Consider the following 19,047-nt stretch of genomic DNA (forward strand, 5'->3'; position numbering starts at 1 on the left):
ATATCTGGCCTTCTCTATCACTCACATTCAGCTGCATTTACAGTCATTCCTGTAACCAGGTTCATCCCGCACAAAGACATTCCCGGATAGATCAGTGTAAAAAACCATTTTTAATTCTGCGCTTTGTACAAACAGGTGGATACTGGAGCTGAAGTTGAGAGAGAGAAACAGACAGTGAAGATTGAGACTGACCTGTGAATAGGTCAGCGCTGGGTTCAGGCAGGTTCGCACTGGCTCTCCACACTTGCTCCATTTCCCGCTCATTTTCCCGGTTTCGCTTGTCCTGATAATCCAGGCGGCCAAAGAAAAAACCATCGAACCCCATCTGCAGACAATACAGAAAACTCTCACCACAGGAGGGTCAGAGAGCGCGACCCCTTCCCACTGCGGTAAGGGTCAGGGACCATGACGCCCTCACTGTGGGAGGGTCAGGGAGCACGATGCTCACACCGCGGGAGGGTCAGGGAGCACAATGTCCTCACCGCGGGAGGGTCAGGGAGCACGACCCCCCTCACTGCGGGAGGGTCGGGGAGCACGACCCCCCTCACTGTGGGAAGGGTCAGAGAGCACGACCCCCTCCCACTGCGGGAAGGGTCAGAGAGCACGACGCCCTCACTGCGGGAGGGTCAGGGTGCACGACGCCCTCCCACTGCGGGAGGGCCAGGGAGCACGACGCCATCACTGCGGGAGGGTCAGGGAGCACGACGCCCCTCCCACTGCGGGAGGGTCAGGGAGCACGACGCCCTCCCACTGCGGGAGGATCAGGGAGCACGACGCCCTCACAGTGGAGGGTCAGGGAGCACGACGTCCTCACATCGACAGGGTCAGGGAGCACGACCCCCTCACTGCGGGAGGGTCAGGGAGCACGACCCCCTCACTGCGGGAGGGTCAGGGAGCACGACCCCCTCACTGCGGGAGGGTCAGGGAGCACGACCCCCTCACTGCGGGAGGGTCAGGGAGCACGACCCCCTCACTGCGGGAGGGTCAGGGAGCACGACCCCCTCACTGCGGGAGGGTCAGGGAGCACGACCCCCTCACTGCGGGAGGGTCAGGGAGCACGACCCCCTCACTGCGGGAGGGTCAGGGAGCACGACCCCCTCACTGCGGGAGGGTCAGGGAGCACGACGCCCTCACTGCGGGAGGGTCAGGGAGCACGACGCCCTCACTGCGGGAGGGTCAGGGAGCACGACGCCCTCACTGCGGGAGGGTCAGGGAGCACGACGCCCTCACTGCGGGAGGGTCAGGGAGCACGACGCCCTCACTGCGGGAGGGTCAGGGAGCACGACGCCCTCACTGCGGGAGGGTCAGGGAGCACGACGCCCTCACTGCGGGAGGGTCAGGGAGCACGACGCCCTCACTGCGGGAGGGTCAGGGAGCACGACGCCCTCACTGCGGGAGGGTCAGGGAGCACGACGCCCTCACTGCGGGAGGGTCAGGGAGCACGACGCCCTCACTGCGGGAGGGTCAGGGAGCACGACGCCCTCACTGCGGGAGGGTCAGGGAGCACGACGCCCTCACTGCGGGAGGGTCAGGGAGCACGACGCCCTCACTGCGGGAGGGTCAGGGAGCACGACGCCCTCACTGTGGGAGGGTCAGGGAGCACGACGCCCTCACTGTGGGAGGGTCAGGGAGCACGACGCCCTCACTGTGGGAGGGTCAGGGAGCACGACGCCCTCACTGTGGGAGGGTCAGGGAGCACGACGCCCTCACTGTGGGAGGGTCAGCGAGGACGACGCCCTCCCACTGCGGGAGGGTCAGCGAGGACGACGCCCTCCCACTGCGGGAGGGTCAGGGAGCACGACGCCCTCCCACTGCGGGAGGGTCAGGGAGCACGACGCCCTCCCACTGCGGGAGGGTCAGGGAGCACGACGCCCCTCCCACTGCGGGAGGGTCAGAGAGCACGACGCCCCTCCCACTGCGGGAGGGTCAGAGAGCACGACGCCCTCCCACTGCGGGAGGGTCAGGGAGCACGACGCCCCTCCCACTGCGGGAGGGTCAGGGAGCACGACGCCCCTCCCACTGCGGGAGGGTCAGAGAGCACGACGCCCCTCCCACTGCGGGAGGGTCAGAGAGCACGACGCCCTCACTGTGGGAGGGTCAGGGAGCACGACGCCCTCACTGTGGGAGGGTCAGGGAGCACGACGCCCTCACTGTGGGAGGGTCAGGGAGCACGACGCCCTCACTGTGGGAGGGTCAGGGAGCACGACGCCCTCACTGTGGGAGGGTCAGGGAGCACGACGCCCTCACTGTGGGAGGGTCAGGGGAGCAAGACGCCCTCACTGTACGAGGGTCAGGGAGCACGACGCCCTCACCGCGGACGGGTCAGGGAGCACGACGCCCTCACCGCGGACGGGTCAGGGAGCACGACGCCCTCACCGCGGACGGGTCAGGGAGCACGACGCCCTCACCGCGGACGGGTCAGGGAGCACGACGCCCTCACCGCGGACGGGTCAGAGAGCACGACGCCCTCACCGCGGACGGGTCAGGGAGCACGACGCCCTCACCGCGGACGGGTCAGGGAGCACGACGCCCTCACCGCGGACGGGTCAGGGAGCACGACGCCCTCACCGCGGACGGGTCAGGGAGCACGACGCCCTCACCGCGGGAGGGTCAGGGAGCACGACGCCCTCACCGCGGGAGGGTCAGGGAGCACGACGCCCTCACCGCGGGAGGGTCAGGGAGCACGACGCCCTCACCGCGGGAGGGTCAGGGAGCACGACGCCCTCACCGCGGGAGGGTCAGGGAGCACGACGCCCTCACCGTGGGAGGGTCAGGGAGCACGACGCCCTCACCGTGGGAGGGTCAGGGAGCAAGACGCCCTCACCGTGGGAGGGTCAGGGAGCACGACCCCCTCACTGCGGGAGGGTCAGGGAGCACGACGCCCTCACTGTGGGAGGGTCAGCGAGGACGACGCCCTCCCACTGCGGGAGGGTCAGGGAGCACGACGCCCTCACTGTGGGAGGGTCAGGGAGCACGACGCCCTCACTGTGGGAGGGTCAGGGAGCACGACGCCCTCACCGTGGGAGGGTCAGGGAGCACGACCCCCTCACTGCGGGAGGGTCAGGGAGCACGACGCCCTCACTGTGGGAGGGTCAGCGAGGACGACGCCCTCCCACTGCGGGAGGGTCAGGGAGCACGACGCCCTCACTGTGGGAGGGTCAGGGAGCACGACGCCCTCACTGTGGGAGGGTCAGGGAGCACGACGCCCTCACATCGGCAGGGTCAGGGAACACGACGCCCTCACATCGGCAGGGTCAGGGAGCACGACGCCCTCACTGTGGGAGGGTCAGGGAGCACGACGACCTCACTGTGGGAGGGTCAGGGAGCACGACGCCCTCACTGTGGGAGGGTCAGGGAGCACGACGACCTCACTGTGGGAGGGTCAGGGAGAACGAAGCCCTCCCACTGTGGGAGGGTCAGGGAGCACGACGCCCTCCCACTGTGGGAGGGTCAGGGAGCACGACGCCCTCCCACTGTGGGAGGGTCAGCGAGGACGACGCCCTCCCACTGCGGGAGGGTCAGGGAGCACGACCCCCTCACCGCGGGAGGGTCAGGGAGCACGACCCCCTCACCGCGGGAGGGTCAGGGAGCACGACCCCCTCACCGCGGGAGGGTCAGGGAGCACGACCCCCTCACCGCGGGAGGGTCAGGGAGCACGACCCCCTCACTGTACGAGGGTCAGGGAGCAAGACGCCCTCACTGTACGAGGGTCAGGGAGCAAGACGCCCTCACATCGGCAGGGTCAGGGAGCACGACGCCCTCACTGTGGGAGGGTCAGGGAGCACGACGCCCTCACTGTGGGAGGGTCAGGGAGCACGACGACCTCACTGTGGGAGGGTCAGGGAGCACGAAGCCCTCCCACTGTGGGAGGGTCAGGGAGCACGACGCCCTCACTGTGGGAGGGTCAGCGAGGACGACGCCCTCCCACTGCGGGAGGGTCAGGGAGCACGACGCCATCACTGTGGGAGGGTCAGGGAGCACGACGCCCTCACATCGGCAGGGTCAGGGAACACGACGCCCTCACATCGGCAGGGTCAGGGAGCACGACGCCCTCACTGTGGGAGGGTCAGGGAGCACGACGACCTCACTGTGGGAGGGTCAGGGAGCACGACGCCCTCACTGTGGGAGGGTCAGGGAGCACGACGACCTCACTGTGGGAGGGTCAGGGAGAACGAAGCCCTCCCACTGTGGGAGGGTCAGGGAGCACGACGCCCTCCCACTGTGGGAGGGTCAGGGAGCACGACGCCCTCCCACTGTGGGAGGGTCAGCGAGGACGACGCCCTCCCACTGCGGGAGGGTCATGGAGCACGACCCCCTCACCGCGGGAGGGTCAGGGAGCACGACCCCCTCACCGCGGGAGGGTCAGGGAGCACGACCCCCTCACCGCGGGAGGGTCAGGGAGCACGACGCCCTCACTGTACGAGGGTCAGGGAGCAAGACGCCCTCACTGTACGAGGGTCAGGGAGCAAGACGCCCTCACATCGGCAGGGTCAGGGAGCACGACGCCCTCACTGTGGGAGGGTCAGGGAGCACGACGCCCTCACTGTGGGAGGGTCAGGGAGCACGACGACCTCACATCGGCAGGGTCAGGGAGCATGAAGCCCTCCCACTGTGGGAGGGTCAGGGAGCATGAAGCCCTCCCACTGTGGGAGGGTCAGGGAGCACGACGCCCTCACTGTGGGAGGGTCAGCGAGGACGACGCCCTCCCACTGCGGGAGGGTCAGGGAGCACGACGCCATCACTGTGGGAGGGTCAGGGAGCACGACGCCATCACTGTGGGAGGGTCAGGGTGCAAGACGCCCTCACATCGGCAGGGTCAGGGAACACGACGCCCTCACATCGGCAGGGTCAGGGAGCACGACGACCTCACTGTGGGAGGGTCAGGGAGCACGACGCCCTCACTGTGGGAGGGTCAGGGAGCACGACGCCCTCACTGTGGGAGGGTCAGGGAGCACGACGCCCTCACTGTGGGAGGGTCAGGGAGCACGAAGCCCTCCCACTGTGGGAGGGTCAGGGAGCACGACGCCATCACTGTGGGAGGGTCAGCGAGGACGACGCCCTCCCACTGCGGGAGGGTCAGGGAGCACGACGCCATCACTGTGGGAGGGTCAGCGAGGACGACGCCCTCCCACTGCGGGAGGGTCAGGGAGCACGACCCCCTCACCGCGCGAGGGTCAGGGAGCACGACCCCCTCACCGCGCGAGGGTCAGGGAGCACGACCCCCTCACCGCGCGAGGGTCAGGGAGCACGACCCCCTCACCGCGCGAGGGTCAGGGAGCACGACCCCCTCACCGCGCGAGGGTCAGGGAGCACGACCCCCTCACCGCGCGAGGGTCAGGGAGCACGACCCCCTCACCGCGCGAGGGTCAGGGAGCACGACCCCCTCACCGCGCGAGGGTCAGGGAGCACGACCCCCTCACCGCGCGAGGGTCAGGGAGCACGACCCCCTCACCGCGCGAGGGTCAGGGAGCACGACCCCCTCACCGCGCGAGGGTCAGGGAGCACGACCCCCTCACCGCGCGAGGGTCAGGGAGCACGACCCCCTCACCGCGCGAGGGTCAGGGAGCACGACCCCCTCACCGCGCGAGGGTCAGGGAGCACGACCCCCTCACCGCGCGAGGGTCAGGGAGCACGACCCCCTCACCGCGCGAGGGTCAGGGAGCACGACCCCCTCACCGCGCGAGGGTCAGGGAGCACGACCCCCTCACCGCGCGAGGGTCAGGGAGCACGACCCCCTCACCGCGCGAGGGTCAGGGAGCACGACCCCCTCACCGCGCGAGGGTCAGGGAGCACGACCCCCTCACCGCGCGAGGGTCAGGGAGCACGACCCCCTCACCGCGCGAGGGTCAGGGAGCACGACCCCCTCACCGCGCGAGGGTCAGGGAGCACGACCCCCTCACCGCGCGAGGGTCAGGGAGCACGACCCCCTCACCGCGCGAGGGTCAGGGAGCACGACCCCCTCACCGCGCGAGGGTCAGGGAGCACGACCCCCTCACCGCGCGAGGGTCAGGGAGCACGACCCCCTCACCGCGCGAGGGTCAGGGAGCACGACCCCCTCACCGCGCGAGGGTCAGGGAGCACGACCCCCTCACCGCGGGAGGGTCAGGGAGCACGACCCCCTCACCGCGGGAGGGTCAGGGAGCACGACCCCCTCACCGCGGGAGGGTCAGGGAGCACGACGCCCTCACCGCGGGAGGGTCAGGGAGCACGACGCCCTCACCGCGGGAGGGTCAGGGAGCACGACGTCCTCACATCGGCAGGGTCAGGGAGCACGACCCCCTCACCGCGGGAGGGTCAGGGAGCACGACCCCCTCACCGCGGGAGGGTCAGGGAGCACGACCCCCTCACCGCGGGAGGGTCAGGGAGCACGACCCCCTCACCGCGGGAGGGTCAGGGAGCACGACCCCCTCACCGCGGGAGGGTCAGGGAGCACGACCCCCTCACCGCGGGAGGGTCAGGGAGCACGACCCCCTCACCGCGGGAGGGTCAGGGAGCACGACCCCCTCACCGCGGGAGGGTCAGGGAGCACGACCCCCTCACCGCGGGAGGGTCAGGGAGCACGACCCCCTCACTGTACGAGGGTCAGGGAGCTCGACGCCCTCACTGTACGAGGGTCAGGGAGCAAGACGCCCTCACTGTACGAGGGTCAGGGAGCAAGACGCCCTCACTGTACGAGGGTCAGGGAGCACGACGCCCTCACTGTACGAGGGTCAGGGAGCACGACGCCCTCACATCGGCAGGGTCAGGGAACACGACGCCCTCACTGTGGGAGGGTCAGGGAGCACGACGCCCTCACTGTGGGAGGGTCAGGGAGCACGACGCCCTCACTGTGGGAGGGTCAGGGAGCACGACGACCTCACTGTGGGAGGGTCAGGGAGCATGAAGCCCTCCCACTGTGGGAGGGTCAGGGAGCACGACGCCCTCACTGTGGGAGGGTCAGCGAGGACGACGCCCTCCCACTGCGGGAGGGTCAGGGAGCACGACGCCCTCACTGTGGGAGGGTCAGGGTGCAAGACGCCCTCACATCGGCAGGGTCAGGGAACACGACGCCCTCACATCGGCAGGGTCAGGGAGCACGACGCCCTCACTGTGGGAGGGTCAGGGAGCACGACGCCCTCACTGTGGGAGGGTCAGGGAGCACGACGACCTCACTGTGGGAGGGTCAGGGAGCACGACGCCCTCACTGTGGGAGGGTCAGGGAGCACGACGACCTCACTGTGGGAGGGTCAGGGAGCACGACGACCTCACTGTGGGAGGGTCAGGGAGCACGACGCCCTCACTGTGGGAGGGTCAGGGAGCACGACGACCTCACTGTGGGAGGGTCAGGGAGCACGAAGCCCTCCCACTGTGGGAGGATCAGGGAGCACGACGACCTCACTGTGGGAGGGTCAGGGAGCACGAAGCCCTCCCACTGTGGGAGGGTCAGGGAGCACGACGACCTCACTGTGGGAGGGTCAGGGAGCACGACGCCCTCACTGTGGGAGGGTCAGGGAGCACGACGACCTCACTGTGGGAGGGTCAGGGAGCACGACGCCCTCACTGTGGGAGGGTCAGGGAGCACGACGACCTCACTGTGGGAGGGTCAGGGAGCACGAAGCCCTCCCACTGTGGGAGGATCAGGGAGCACGACGACCTCACTGTGGGAGGGTCAGGGAGCACGACGCCCTCACTGTGGGAGGGTCAGGGAGCACGACGCCCTCACTGTGGGAGGGTCAGGGAGCACGACGCCCTCACTGTGGGAGGGTCAGGGAGCACGAAGCCCTCCCACTGTGGGAGGGTCAGGGAGCACGACGCCTTCACTGTGGGAGGGTCAGCGAGGACGACGCCCTCCCACTGCGGGAGGGTCAGGGAGCACGACGCCATCACTGTGGGAGGGTCAGCGAGGACGACGCCCTCCCACTGCGGGAGGGTCAGGGAGCACGACGCCATCACTGTGGGAGGGTCAGCGAGGACGACGCCCTCCCACTGCGGGAGGGTCAGGGAGCACGACCCCCTCACCGCGGGAGGGTCAGGGAGCACGACCCCCTCACCGCGGGAGGGTCAGGGAGCACGACCCCCTCACCGCGGGAGGGTCAGGGAGCACGACCCCCTCACCGCGGGAGGGTCAGGGAGCACGACCCCCTCACCGCGGGAGGGTCAGGGAGCACGACCCCCTCACCGCGGGAGGGTCAGGGAGCACGACCCCCTCACCGCGGGAGGGTCAGGGAGCACGACCCCCTCACCGCGGGAGGGTCAGGGAGCACGACCCCCTCACCGCGGGAGGGTCAGGGAGCACGACCCCCTCACCGCGGGAGGGTCAGGGAGCACGACCCCCTCACCGCGGGAGGGTCAGGGAGCACGACCCCCTCACCGCGGGAGGGTCAGGGAGCACGACCCCCTCACCGCGGGAGGGTCAGGGAGCACGACCCCCTCACCGCGCGAGGGTCAGGGAGCACGACCCCCTCACCGCGGGAGGGTCAGGGAGCACGACCCCCTCACCGCGGGAGGGTCAGGGAGCACGACCCCCTCACCGCGGGAGGGTCAGGGAGCACGACCCCCTCACCGCGGGAGGGTCAGGGAGCACGACCCCCTCACCGCGGGAGGGTCAGGGAGCTCGACCCCCTCACCGCGGGAGGGTCAGGGAGCACGACCCCCTCACCGCAGGAAGGTCAGGGAGCACGACGCCCTCACCGTGGGAGGGTCAGGGAGCACGACGCCCTCACCGTGGGAGGGTCAGGGAGCACGACGTCCTCACATCGGCAGGGTCAGGGAGCACGACGCCCTCACTGTGGGAGGGTCAGCGAGCACGACGCCCTCACTGTGGGAGGGTCAGGGAGCACGACGCCCTCACTGTGGGAGCGTCAGGGAGCACGACGCCCTCACTGTGGGAGGGTCAGGGAGCACGATCCCCTCACCGCGGGAGGGTCAGGGAGCACAACCCCCTCACCGCGGGAGGGTCAGGGTACGCGACGCCCTCACTGTGGGAGGGTCAGGGTGCACGACCCCCTCACCGCGGGAGGGTCAGGGAGCACAACCCCCTCACCGCGGGAGGGTCAGGGTACGCGACGCCCTCACTGTGGGAGGGTCAGGGTGCACGACCCCCTCACCGCGGGAGGGTCAGGGAGCACGACCCCCTCACCGCGGGAGGGTCAGGGAGCACGACCCCCTCACCGCGGGAGGGTCAGGGAGCACGACCCCCTCACCGCGGGAGGGTCACGGAGCACGACGCCCTCACCGCGGGAGGGTCACGGAGCACGACGCCCTCACCGCGGGAGGGTCAGGGAGCACGACGCCCTCACTGTGGGAGGGTCAGGGAGCACGACCCCAACCCACTGCGGGAGGGTCAAGAAGCACGATTCCCTCGCCCCCTCCCTCCCCCCCCCCCCCCCCCACCCACCACTGGAGGGTCAGGGAATGACCCCAACCCACTGTAACATTCCTGCAGATTAAGGTGACAGCTCCGACTGGAATATTACTCCAGGTTATTAACTGCCCTTTATCAGCAGGTCTCCCAGGCCCTGGTTAATAGTTGCGCTCAGACACAGTGCTGTGAAGTGGACAGTCCGTTGCAGGCAGATAAGGGACACACATCTTTCTTCACTGTTATTTGACACCTTCCTCCCCAGCATCTGCAGCTCCCCGTTGAGTGAATTACAAAACCCGGCAGCAAATGTTGATATTAGGAATGGACTGCCCGAGTTGGCAACAATCCACGTCCCACCCACTGTCTGAACACTATGGCCACACTGTGCCCTCTGACTCTACAGAACCACATAGTGGTCAGAAGGTACAACCATATTGTGACCGCTCAGACTATTAAAGAGAAAGTGTTGACATAGCAACTGAAAATGGTAAGGGCGAGATCGAGCAGGGGGAGGAAGGCAGCCCACAGTTTGCAGACACAGGGACTGTATTTTTACGAGCATCTCTCTTACCTGAGCGAAGAGGGAGGCCTGTTCCCGGGAATGCCCAAACGGGTCAATGTGCCAAGCCACACGGGGTCGGCCACACTTGCCAAACGTGTCGTTCAGAAACTGGAAGCCTAGGGTCATTTGGTCAATGATGGAGCTGTAGTGAGTGGTGGCCTCATCATTCATACACCAGCCTCCATTAACAAACTCCAGCCTGCCTGCAGGATCAAAACCAGCTCAGCTTAGAACTGGGAGACATCGAATCACACTACTGTCCTTACATCTCCCCTCTCCATCAGTCTAGGCACTGCAGGACACACCAGATTAACTTAGTCAAACTGGAAAGCCCCAGATCCAACATCCAGCCTCAGTCGCCTGGTAACTGGATGCTGGCTATTGATGTGGGGGGACTCCCACTCCATTCAGAATCAAAGTCATAGAGATGTACAGCACAGAAACAGATCCTTCGGTCCAACCCATCCATGCTGACCAGATATCCCAACCCAATCTAGTCCCACCTGCCAGCACCCAGCCCATATCCCTCCAAATTCATATACCCATCCAAATGCCTTTTAACTGTTGCAATTATACCAGCCTCCACCACTTCCTCTGGCAGCTCATTCCAACAAATGTACCACCCTGTGTCTGTGGTGTTTCAGTCTTGCAGGAGAGTGGTCTCACAATGCCGCTATTAAATGACACCAACATGTATTACTACCCAACCTGCACCATGACCTATTGCAAGATCACATTCAGGCCCCAATATCCTGAGACTACAGTTTTTTCATTTTACAGAATACAGGAAGTTGAATGGGAGGGGACTTTTCTCTGGTTGTAACATTGTAAACATCAGAATTTGGTGGATAGTCCCAGTGAAGTTAGAGCCCCTTCCACATGACAGAGTCTCACTAGAAATACTGAGCGCGTGCAATCTTGGCGATAGGTTAACATGGCATGACCAAGTGAACTGAAAAATGTGTTGCTGGAAAAGCGCAGCAGGTCAGGCAGCATCCAAGGAGCAGGGGAATCGATGTTTCGGGCATAAGCCCTTCTTCAGGAATCCAAGTGACCAAGTGAAACCTTCAATGCCCAGGCTGCTGACCCGTCCCAGTACACCGTCTCTGGAAGTGACCGCTCCACCTTACCCTCATCCACCAGCTGTTTCACCAGCTCCTTTACGCTGTCACTCTGCTGCCTCCACCAGCGGTAAAAGAAAGCAACTTCCACGTAGATGAACCGCCTCCTGGGGTCTGCCTGCAACTCGGCGATCACAGAGTCCAGGATGTACTGTACGCCAGCTCGCTGAGTGTTAGTCTGTCCTGAGTAGGGAAAAACAGCCAGGACTTCATACAACTTCTGGGCAAACTCCTCATGGGTCAAGTACACACACACACACACACACGCAGAGACACAGACACACACACGGACACAGACACACACACGGACACACTCACAAACTCAGAAAGACACACACACAGACACACACACAGATAGACAGAGACACACACACACACACACACACACACCAGGTTATGTAGGGGTAGGCAGCCAGTCAAACCCTTCAATATGTTCAGTCAGATCACAACTAATCTGCATCTAAAATACATTCACCTGCTCTTGTCCCACATTCCTTCATCCCCTGAACACTAAATGTTACGACCGGTGAGCAGTTGGGCTCAATTCTTCCCATCGCCGTCACTGAGAGAATCCAATTTACCTTTGAATATTATCGTTCAATTTGAAAGCCACTGTACCTAACAATGGAGGACTGTCTCCGCACTGCACTAAAGGTCTTAGTATAGCTGCTACCACATAGTCAGACAATCAGGAGAAGGATATTCACCTCCATAATAATACTGATCCACTGTCTTAAGCCACCCCACGTCATCATGAGTGTGAGGGACCAGGTGAACATTCAACATCCCGGGCTTGATCGCAGGACAGGCCTTTTGGAAAAGAGAGTGAGATCAGGTTAACACTTCAAATCAAACACCTTCCACTGATCGAGAATCCTGGGACAGCTTCTCTCAACTGCTGTGTCCTGGACCCCGTGGACTGTGACACCTTGTCCCTTTAACCTGAGGCCAAAGCTGGCTGTGTTTACCCTGCCTCCCCAGCCTATTAAATCCAGATTCAAAAGCCAGGGCAAACACTTCAGCTGCTGCCTGTATATTAATTCACATCAAGTCCCCTTCACTGAGTAACTCGATGCTCAGTATACACTGTGCTGACACCACCTCCAATTCCAATAACACCGCTGTTTTAAAAAAACTTCTCTGTATTTTCAACCTACTTTAGTCGCTCGCCTTCCAATTTCTGCGATTTCCTCCTGTTCTCCAACCCTCCAATTCTGGTCTCTTGTGCACCCCTATTTTCTTCATCCCCACAAACTAGATTCCCAAGTTCTGGAATTGTCCCCCTGACCCGCTCTCGGTCCCTCCTTCTCCAATGTACTGCCTTAAAGCCCGTTGTTTTGATGGTGTTTTAATCCTGCCCTTTGTAGCATTACATCTGCTGTGTCTCGAAAAGCTGCTGGGAAAATGCCTGGTGAGTGGTTAACACGTGCAGAAAAACACTGCAAAATTGAAACAAAAACAGAAATTGCTGGAGAAACTCAGCAGGTCTGGCAGCAGCTGCAGGATGAAAGCAGAGTTCAGGAGGTCTGAAGGTGGGTCACCGGACATGAAACCTTATGCTGAGTTTCTCCAGCAATTTCAGCTTTGTTTCCGATCTCCAGCACCTGCAATTTTTGTTTTACTTGAGAAATGTGAACCTTTCTTTCTTCATCCCTTTGAACAGGCAAGATTTTTTAAAATCTTCAGTGCTTCCTTTGGGATCACTGTCCTGCAATGCCCTGTTGCAAACCACACGTGGATAGGTTTAAGGACAGAAAGAGAACAAACTAGAACAGGGGCCACACAAAACTGTTAAGTCCTATTAAGCAACTGGTTAGTCTCAGACATGTTCCTCAATACTAACCAATAGTTCTGCAATGTGTTACGTTAAAGGATATGAAAAACACATGAAAATAAAAAAAAAACAAGTTGTTTTCCATTTATTTAATGATTTTACATGTTGTTGTTGAAAATCTAATCTTAACTTGGCACCAAACACAGTGCAAACACACTGGGGTGAATGTATAAAGACAAATTAAATAAGGGAACTAGACAACAGCAGCATGAAAGAGATTACTTAGACTCTGTGTTAACCACTGAGGGCAAAGATAGACAGTTTCTGAAATATCACAAACAAAAATCTCTCACTCTGTGACCAACGGTTACAGATCTCCAGCTCGTGTTTAATTTATTTTTCCTTTTGTGGCCAGACTGTGACAAATCGAGAGACTTGAAAATCCAAAGTGCCTTTCAGAACTGCGCAATACAACATTCTAAACTGTTACAGAACCATTCCTGCCCTTAATGTAGGAAACAGAAGGAGTAAGCTATGACCTTGCAGCACGAGAACCCAGACAGTGTGTTTGTGGAAGTGGAGTCAGTTATTTGCAATATCTGCACTTTGCTTTCAACAGATAAAGAACAGCACAAGCCACAACCATTGAAAGAATTCCCAGCAACAGCAGCCTCAGCAGATACTTGGTCTGTACATTTCAGATAGAGCTTCCATCCACAGAGGTAACTTTAACCAGCCAGCGGCCTCAGATGTGTAGGAGGAGTGTCTGGGACCAGGGGTCTCAACAGCAGGGTCGCCAATCCCTCGCAAACCCCTGAAGGCCACATGGCTCCTGTTACTGGGCACAGGCTGAGCTGCTGTGCCTCATGAGCTGGGATTGAGGGAGAAGGATTAACACAGCAACATTAAAATGTTTATGTGAAAGCAAACAGCACTTTTTTAAAAAGGGTGCAAATATAACTTTTCTTTGCAGAATTTGCATGTGTTTTGTATTTTTCATAAAAAACACATGAATATTCAAATGAGGGACAAGCAGAGACCAGTCAGCCCATCGAGCCCACTGCCCCATCCAATAAGAACACAACTGATCGGACTTTAACCTCAACTCGATATTCCTACAGTGCCCCAATCATTTATAAGCTCAGGTTTTCCAAATGCTTCTGAGCCACTAAATGTCCTGCAGCTCAGTGATTCAATATAAAAACAAAGCACTGTGATGCTGGAAGTGATCAAACAACAACTGGCTAGTTCTGAAAAGTCACGTTAACTGTGAACACATTAACTCTTTCACTCTTCACAGCTGCTACCAGAAATATGAGTTTCTCCAGCACTTTCTGGTCTTCATTCTTTAAACGAAAGGTCACTGTACAGCATGGTACAGGGCTTTAGAATATTTAGAAAAATGTTGTGACGGAATGCTTTAATACTTAACAAGAAACACGGCTGCTATTGGAATGATATGGAGGGAGAGGTTTAACGTGGACTTTTTTCATAAATGATATTCATTCTCCAAAAGTCCAGACTAGGATAAAAGCAAAATACTGAGTGTTGGAAATGCAAAACAAAGTCAAGAGAAACTCAGCATGTCAGAGAGCGATAGAACTGTACTGTATGAAAATAAAACCCTTTGGTCCAACTCATTCACATCGACCAGAAATCAATCTGATCTGGTCCCATCATTTGGCCCATGTCCCTTGAAACCCTTTCTATTCATACACTCATCCAGATACTTCCATCACTTCCTCTGGAAGCTCATTCCATACACACATCACCCTCTGCATGAAAATGTTACCCCTTACGTCCCTTTTATATCTTTTTCCTCACACCTTCAACCTATGCCCTCTAATTTTGGACTCCCTTTCCCAAGAAAAATGACTTTTGCTATTCACCCTATCCACATCCCTCATGATTTTATAAACCTTAACGTCACTCCTCAGGCCAGTCTATTCACCCTCCAGTCCCAGCAGCATGCTTGTAAATCCTTTCTGCACCTTCAAGTTTAATTATCTTTCCTACAGCAGGGCACTCAGAATTATATACAATACAGTATTTAAAAAGTGGCATCGCCAATGTCCCATATAGCCACAATATGACACCCTGACTCCTATACTTAATGATGGAAATGTGTTGCTGGAAAAGCGCAGCAGGTCAGGCAGCATCTAGGGAACAGGAGAATCGACGTTTCGGGCATTAGCCCTTCTTCAGGAATGATTCCTGAAGAAGGGCTAATGCCCGAAACGTCGATTCTCCTGTTCCCTAGATGCTGCCTGACCTGCTGCGCTTTTCCAGCAACACATTTCCATCTCTGATCTCCAGCATCTGCAGACCTCACTTTCTCCTCCTATACTTAATGCACAGACCAATAAAAGACAAGTGTACCAAATGCCTTTTTTCACTACCTTGTTGACTTGTGACTCCTTCAAAAGGAATTATATACCTGCTCCCCAGGTGTTTTGTTCAGCAACACTCCCCATGACCCTACCATTAATCACTTGATTACATTAGATTCCCTACAGTGTGGAAACAGGCCCTTCGGCCCAACCAGTCCACACCGACCCTCCAACGAGAAACCCACCCAGACCCATTTCCGTCTGAATAATGCCCCCATCACTATGGGCAATTTAGCACAGCCAATCCACCCTGACCTGCACATCTTTGGAGTGTGGGAGGAAACCGAGCACCCGGAGGAAACCCACGCAGACACGGGGAGAATATGCGAACTCCTGTCCTCTATAGACAGGAGGCTGGAAGAACACAGCAAGCCAGGCAGCATCAGGTGGTGTGTTCTTCCAGCCTCCTGCTTGTCTACTTTGGATTCCAGCATCTGCAGTTTTTGTTTTGTCCCTTAGTCCTGCTCTCTGACAGCATTTGGGGAAAAGAAAAACTGGGTGAACGTTTCAAGCCCAGTGAGGCTCTTCCTCAATTAAGAAAGTTGGCCCAGCTCACACAAGCACTGTTCCCGGAATCCACACTGTAGGGAATCTAATCTAATATTAAAGTATTGAACTATATTAGGGCAGCACAGTGGTTAGAGCTGCTGCCTCACCGTGCCAAAAAACAACAAGAAACTGCTCCAGGAAATGCCCGCTTCCCCTTTCCTCTCTCTGTGACAGTGATTTTCCTCCGGTCTCTAGCCCCTGAGCGGTGAAGACAGGGAGGAGGATTTGCCCAGTGACAGTCTCCCTCACCTGGTATCCGCACCGCCCCCCGTTTGCCCCAGGTCCCAGAAGAAAGGGGCAAACGGAGAGCAGCAAATACAGCGACCGCCGCCGCACCAGCGCAGCCATCAGGACTGATCATGTGACCGGCGGCCCACGTGATCGCGGTTCGGCTACACTGCGGGTCAGCTGACCGGGCCCACCTGCAAGCCACGCCCCCAAGCCGGCTCCGGCTCCGGCTCGTCACAATGAGCCCGCGCGCGACGGGATCGGGTTCCAGGCTACGCTGAAGGTGGCCGTTCAGCCCATCGGATTCATGCTGAACCTGCACAGGACTACACTATTCCTGATGAAGGGCTTTTGCCCGAAACGTCGATTTTTCCCGCTCCTGGGATGCTGCCCGACCTGCTGTGCTTTTCCAGCACCACTCTAACCTAGACTCTGGTTTCCAGCATCAGCAGTCCTTGTTTTCAACCTGCAATATTCCAGCCAAGTCAAACCAGACTTCATAAAAGTGAGGACTGCAGATGCTGGAGATCAGAGTCTAGTTTAGAGTGGTACTGGAAAAACACAGGAGATCAGGCAGCATTCCTGCTGAAGGGCTTTTGCCCGAAATGTCGATTTTCCTGCTCCAATTTAATTTAAACAGACTTGATAAACACCTTTCCTCAGATAAAGGTCAATAGGTGTAGGATTTGCACCTTGCATTCCAACAATCTGAAGGTAGTGGAATGGGTCTGGGTGGTGTCAGACTTTGGCTCAATCTACCAACTTACTTTCTTCTATGTGTGAGCCAAGTCCTGCATGTTCTTTAAATGAAGCAATAGGAGAAGATATTCGGTCTCACATTTTTAGTTTATTTTAGGAATAAGTGGATAAAGCATTCAGAGCTCTGGGTCTAGACCTTTCTGTCCCTGACAAACTATACAGTGTGTCAGTTCGGAAAATACACACACTTCTGTGCCTGATCCAGTCTTTTTATATAATAAAAAACATCATGCAATCACTGTTATGGGATTATCTTCTGTTTGGCTGTTTATCTGACTCCATTCTCCGCCTCCCTACGTTCCCGGATGTCCGACCCCACGTGACCTTGTTTTGCCCGCGAAACAGAGCACCACGTGACCCGCTGCACGCCTCCGGCGCGTGAAACAGAGCATCACGTGACCCTGTTTTGCAACGGAGTGGAGCACCACGTGACCTTGTTCTGCGCGTGCGCATAACGGAGCATCCCCAAAGGCTTCCGAATGCCGAGCATATTTACAGTCGCAGCCAGGTATATATTGACAAGCAAGCCATATATTTACAAGTCCCCCTTTTGGTCTCATGAAAATCATATTCGGTCTCCGATGCATAGTCTTCCCTTCTTGCCAGAGCCATGGTTTCCATCTCCATCTGTGACATCTGGTAGGGCGGAGTAGCCTTCCCTTCAATAGCTGTAATGATTACCCTGTTCAACAAAGATCTAATGCAGGGGATACAACAACATCCACACAACACTAACACAATGATCATACCAACAAGGGACATAAACACAGAGACAATTAATCATTTCCATTTCCCAAACCATGAGCCAAACAGTCCTCCTAGAGGGTTGTGAATACCTGAATGTTCATGCAGTTCTTTAGACAAGATTCTTAGTCCTTCCAAGGCTCTGGTTACCGAGCCATCAGGTGCCGTATTGTTGGGGATGAACGTACAATATTGATCTCCAAACATAGAGCACACTCCCCCCTTTTCTGCTAGCAACATATCCAAGGCCATTCTATTTTGTACTGTCATCAATGAAGTCGCTGCCAATTGTTCAGAGAGTTCCGCCACCGCGTCTCTAGTTCTATTGGCTAGCCTGAGTACACTGTAATGTACATAATTAATTCTGTTGACGTTTTTATTCGGCGTGACTGGGAATAGAGCACTGATAAGTGGGAGATTCTCAAAACCTGCTGCTATCTGGTCTGCCAATTTATATTCATCAGGTACACCATGGGGAACACCTATTGCATCTGTGTAAGTGGTTGATCCAGACGTTACATCAAACAAATCCCTGCGTGTTCGTACATGTGGATTTATTCCCTTTTGTCGTTCTCCTAAGAGGAATAAGGGTACCCCTAGCCGGACCATTGCACAGGTTCCAAACCAATCTGGAGGTAGACTAACATGTAGTGTTCTATCTCCACAGTACCAAAAAAGATCAGCTCTGGCCCAAACCATTGAGCTAGCATTCTGCCAGCCAGTTACATCAATCGTGTGCTGACACCAGTCAGCGGGCATGTCTCCCAAGATTGTATTAGAACTCCGAGTGAAACAAGTGTAATCATTGGCCCTTGGGGTAAACACTGGAGGTAACATAGAATTCTTTACAGGAGGGAAAATAACACTTAAAGTGGTACAATTTGGTGGGTCCGCCCGCATGGTGAGGGCCATCATACAGTGAAATCCTGCTGGGCCTATATTAGGGAACAATGGGGCTGGGGTAGTAAATAGGGTTGGCCTAGCCGAAGAACACGCGACGCAATTACTCATATTCATTGAGGTTGCAGTAGCTGTCATCCAGTCCAGCCACGTGTTCCTATCACTATATCCGGTAGCTAGTCTAATAATGTCATCTCTCGTAATGTTATTGGGATCTATCACCACAACTCCTGAACTTTGCTCTAACTCCACGCTTGTTGTGTTTCTAGTTTTTGGCTGGCGAATAGGAGGATCTACCAAGGTTACCTTCACTAGTCCCATGGTATCCTTTCCTGATTGATATACACCTATTACAAAGTAAAAGCTGTTATCATCGATTCTGCACTTATTCCGTACTTCTTTGGAACCAGGGCTAATGGTGAATCCTGTCAGGTTAACAAAAGTGGATTTTTTATCTCTGAGGAATGATCAAGTTGCCCCCTAGTCAGGCTCACATGGTCTCAAACCTTCCATCTATTATCTGAGGATGGCGACTTTTTAGGCGTCCATCTTACCCCAGTCCATGTTAATACATGATGCCACGTCGGGCACCATCTATAATAATTGGTATGCACGCAAAGGTACACATTATACCCTCTCCAGTTTCCTGGATTGTGGCCACAGTCAATTACTTTGCC

The 19,047-nt window shown here is 58.0% G+C and overlaps 1 protein-coding gene across 1 annotated transcript in view; it reads right to left on the reverse strand.

The window, feature by feature from the left end:
• Window positions 1–16,108, reverse strand: part of man2b1 (mannosidase, alpha, class 2B, member 1) — a 48,228-nt gene extending 32,120 nt beyond the window's left edge. Inside the window, exons 1-5 of the mRNA XM_087983110.1 lie at window positions 15,989–16,108; window positions 11,734–11,836; window positions 11,036–11,209; window positions 9,915–10,108; window positions 193–325 (exon numbers count right to left, since the gene is read on the reverse strand). Of these exons, the coding sequence (XP_087839236.1) occupies window positions 193–325; window positions 9,915–10,108; window positions 11,036–11,209; window positions 11,734–11,836; window positions 15,989–16,087 (703 nt within the window). The 5' untranslated portion in view covers window positions 16,088–16,108. The remainder of the gene's footprint in view (window positions 1–192; window positions 326–9,914; window positions 10,109–11,035; window positions 11,210–11,733; window positions 11,837–15,988) is intronic.
• Window positions 16,109–19,047: the final 2,939 nt, after the last annotated feature.

This window comes from Chiloscyllium plagiosum, unplaced genomic scaffold, assembly GCF_037043375.1.
Source record: "Chiloscyllium plagiosum isolate Xiang-an unplaced genomic scaffold, Cpla_swu_hap1 HiC_scaffold_45, whole genome shotgun sequence".
NCBI lineage: Eukaryota > Metazoa > Chordata > Chondrichthyes > Orectolobiformes > Hemiscylliidae > Chiloscyllium > Chiloscyllium plagiosum.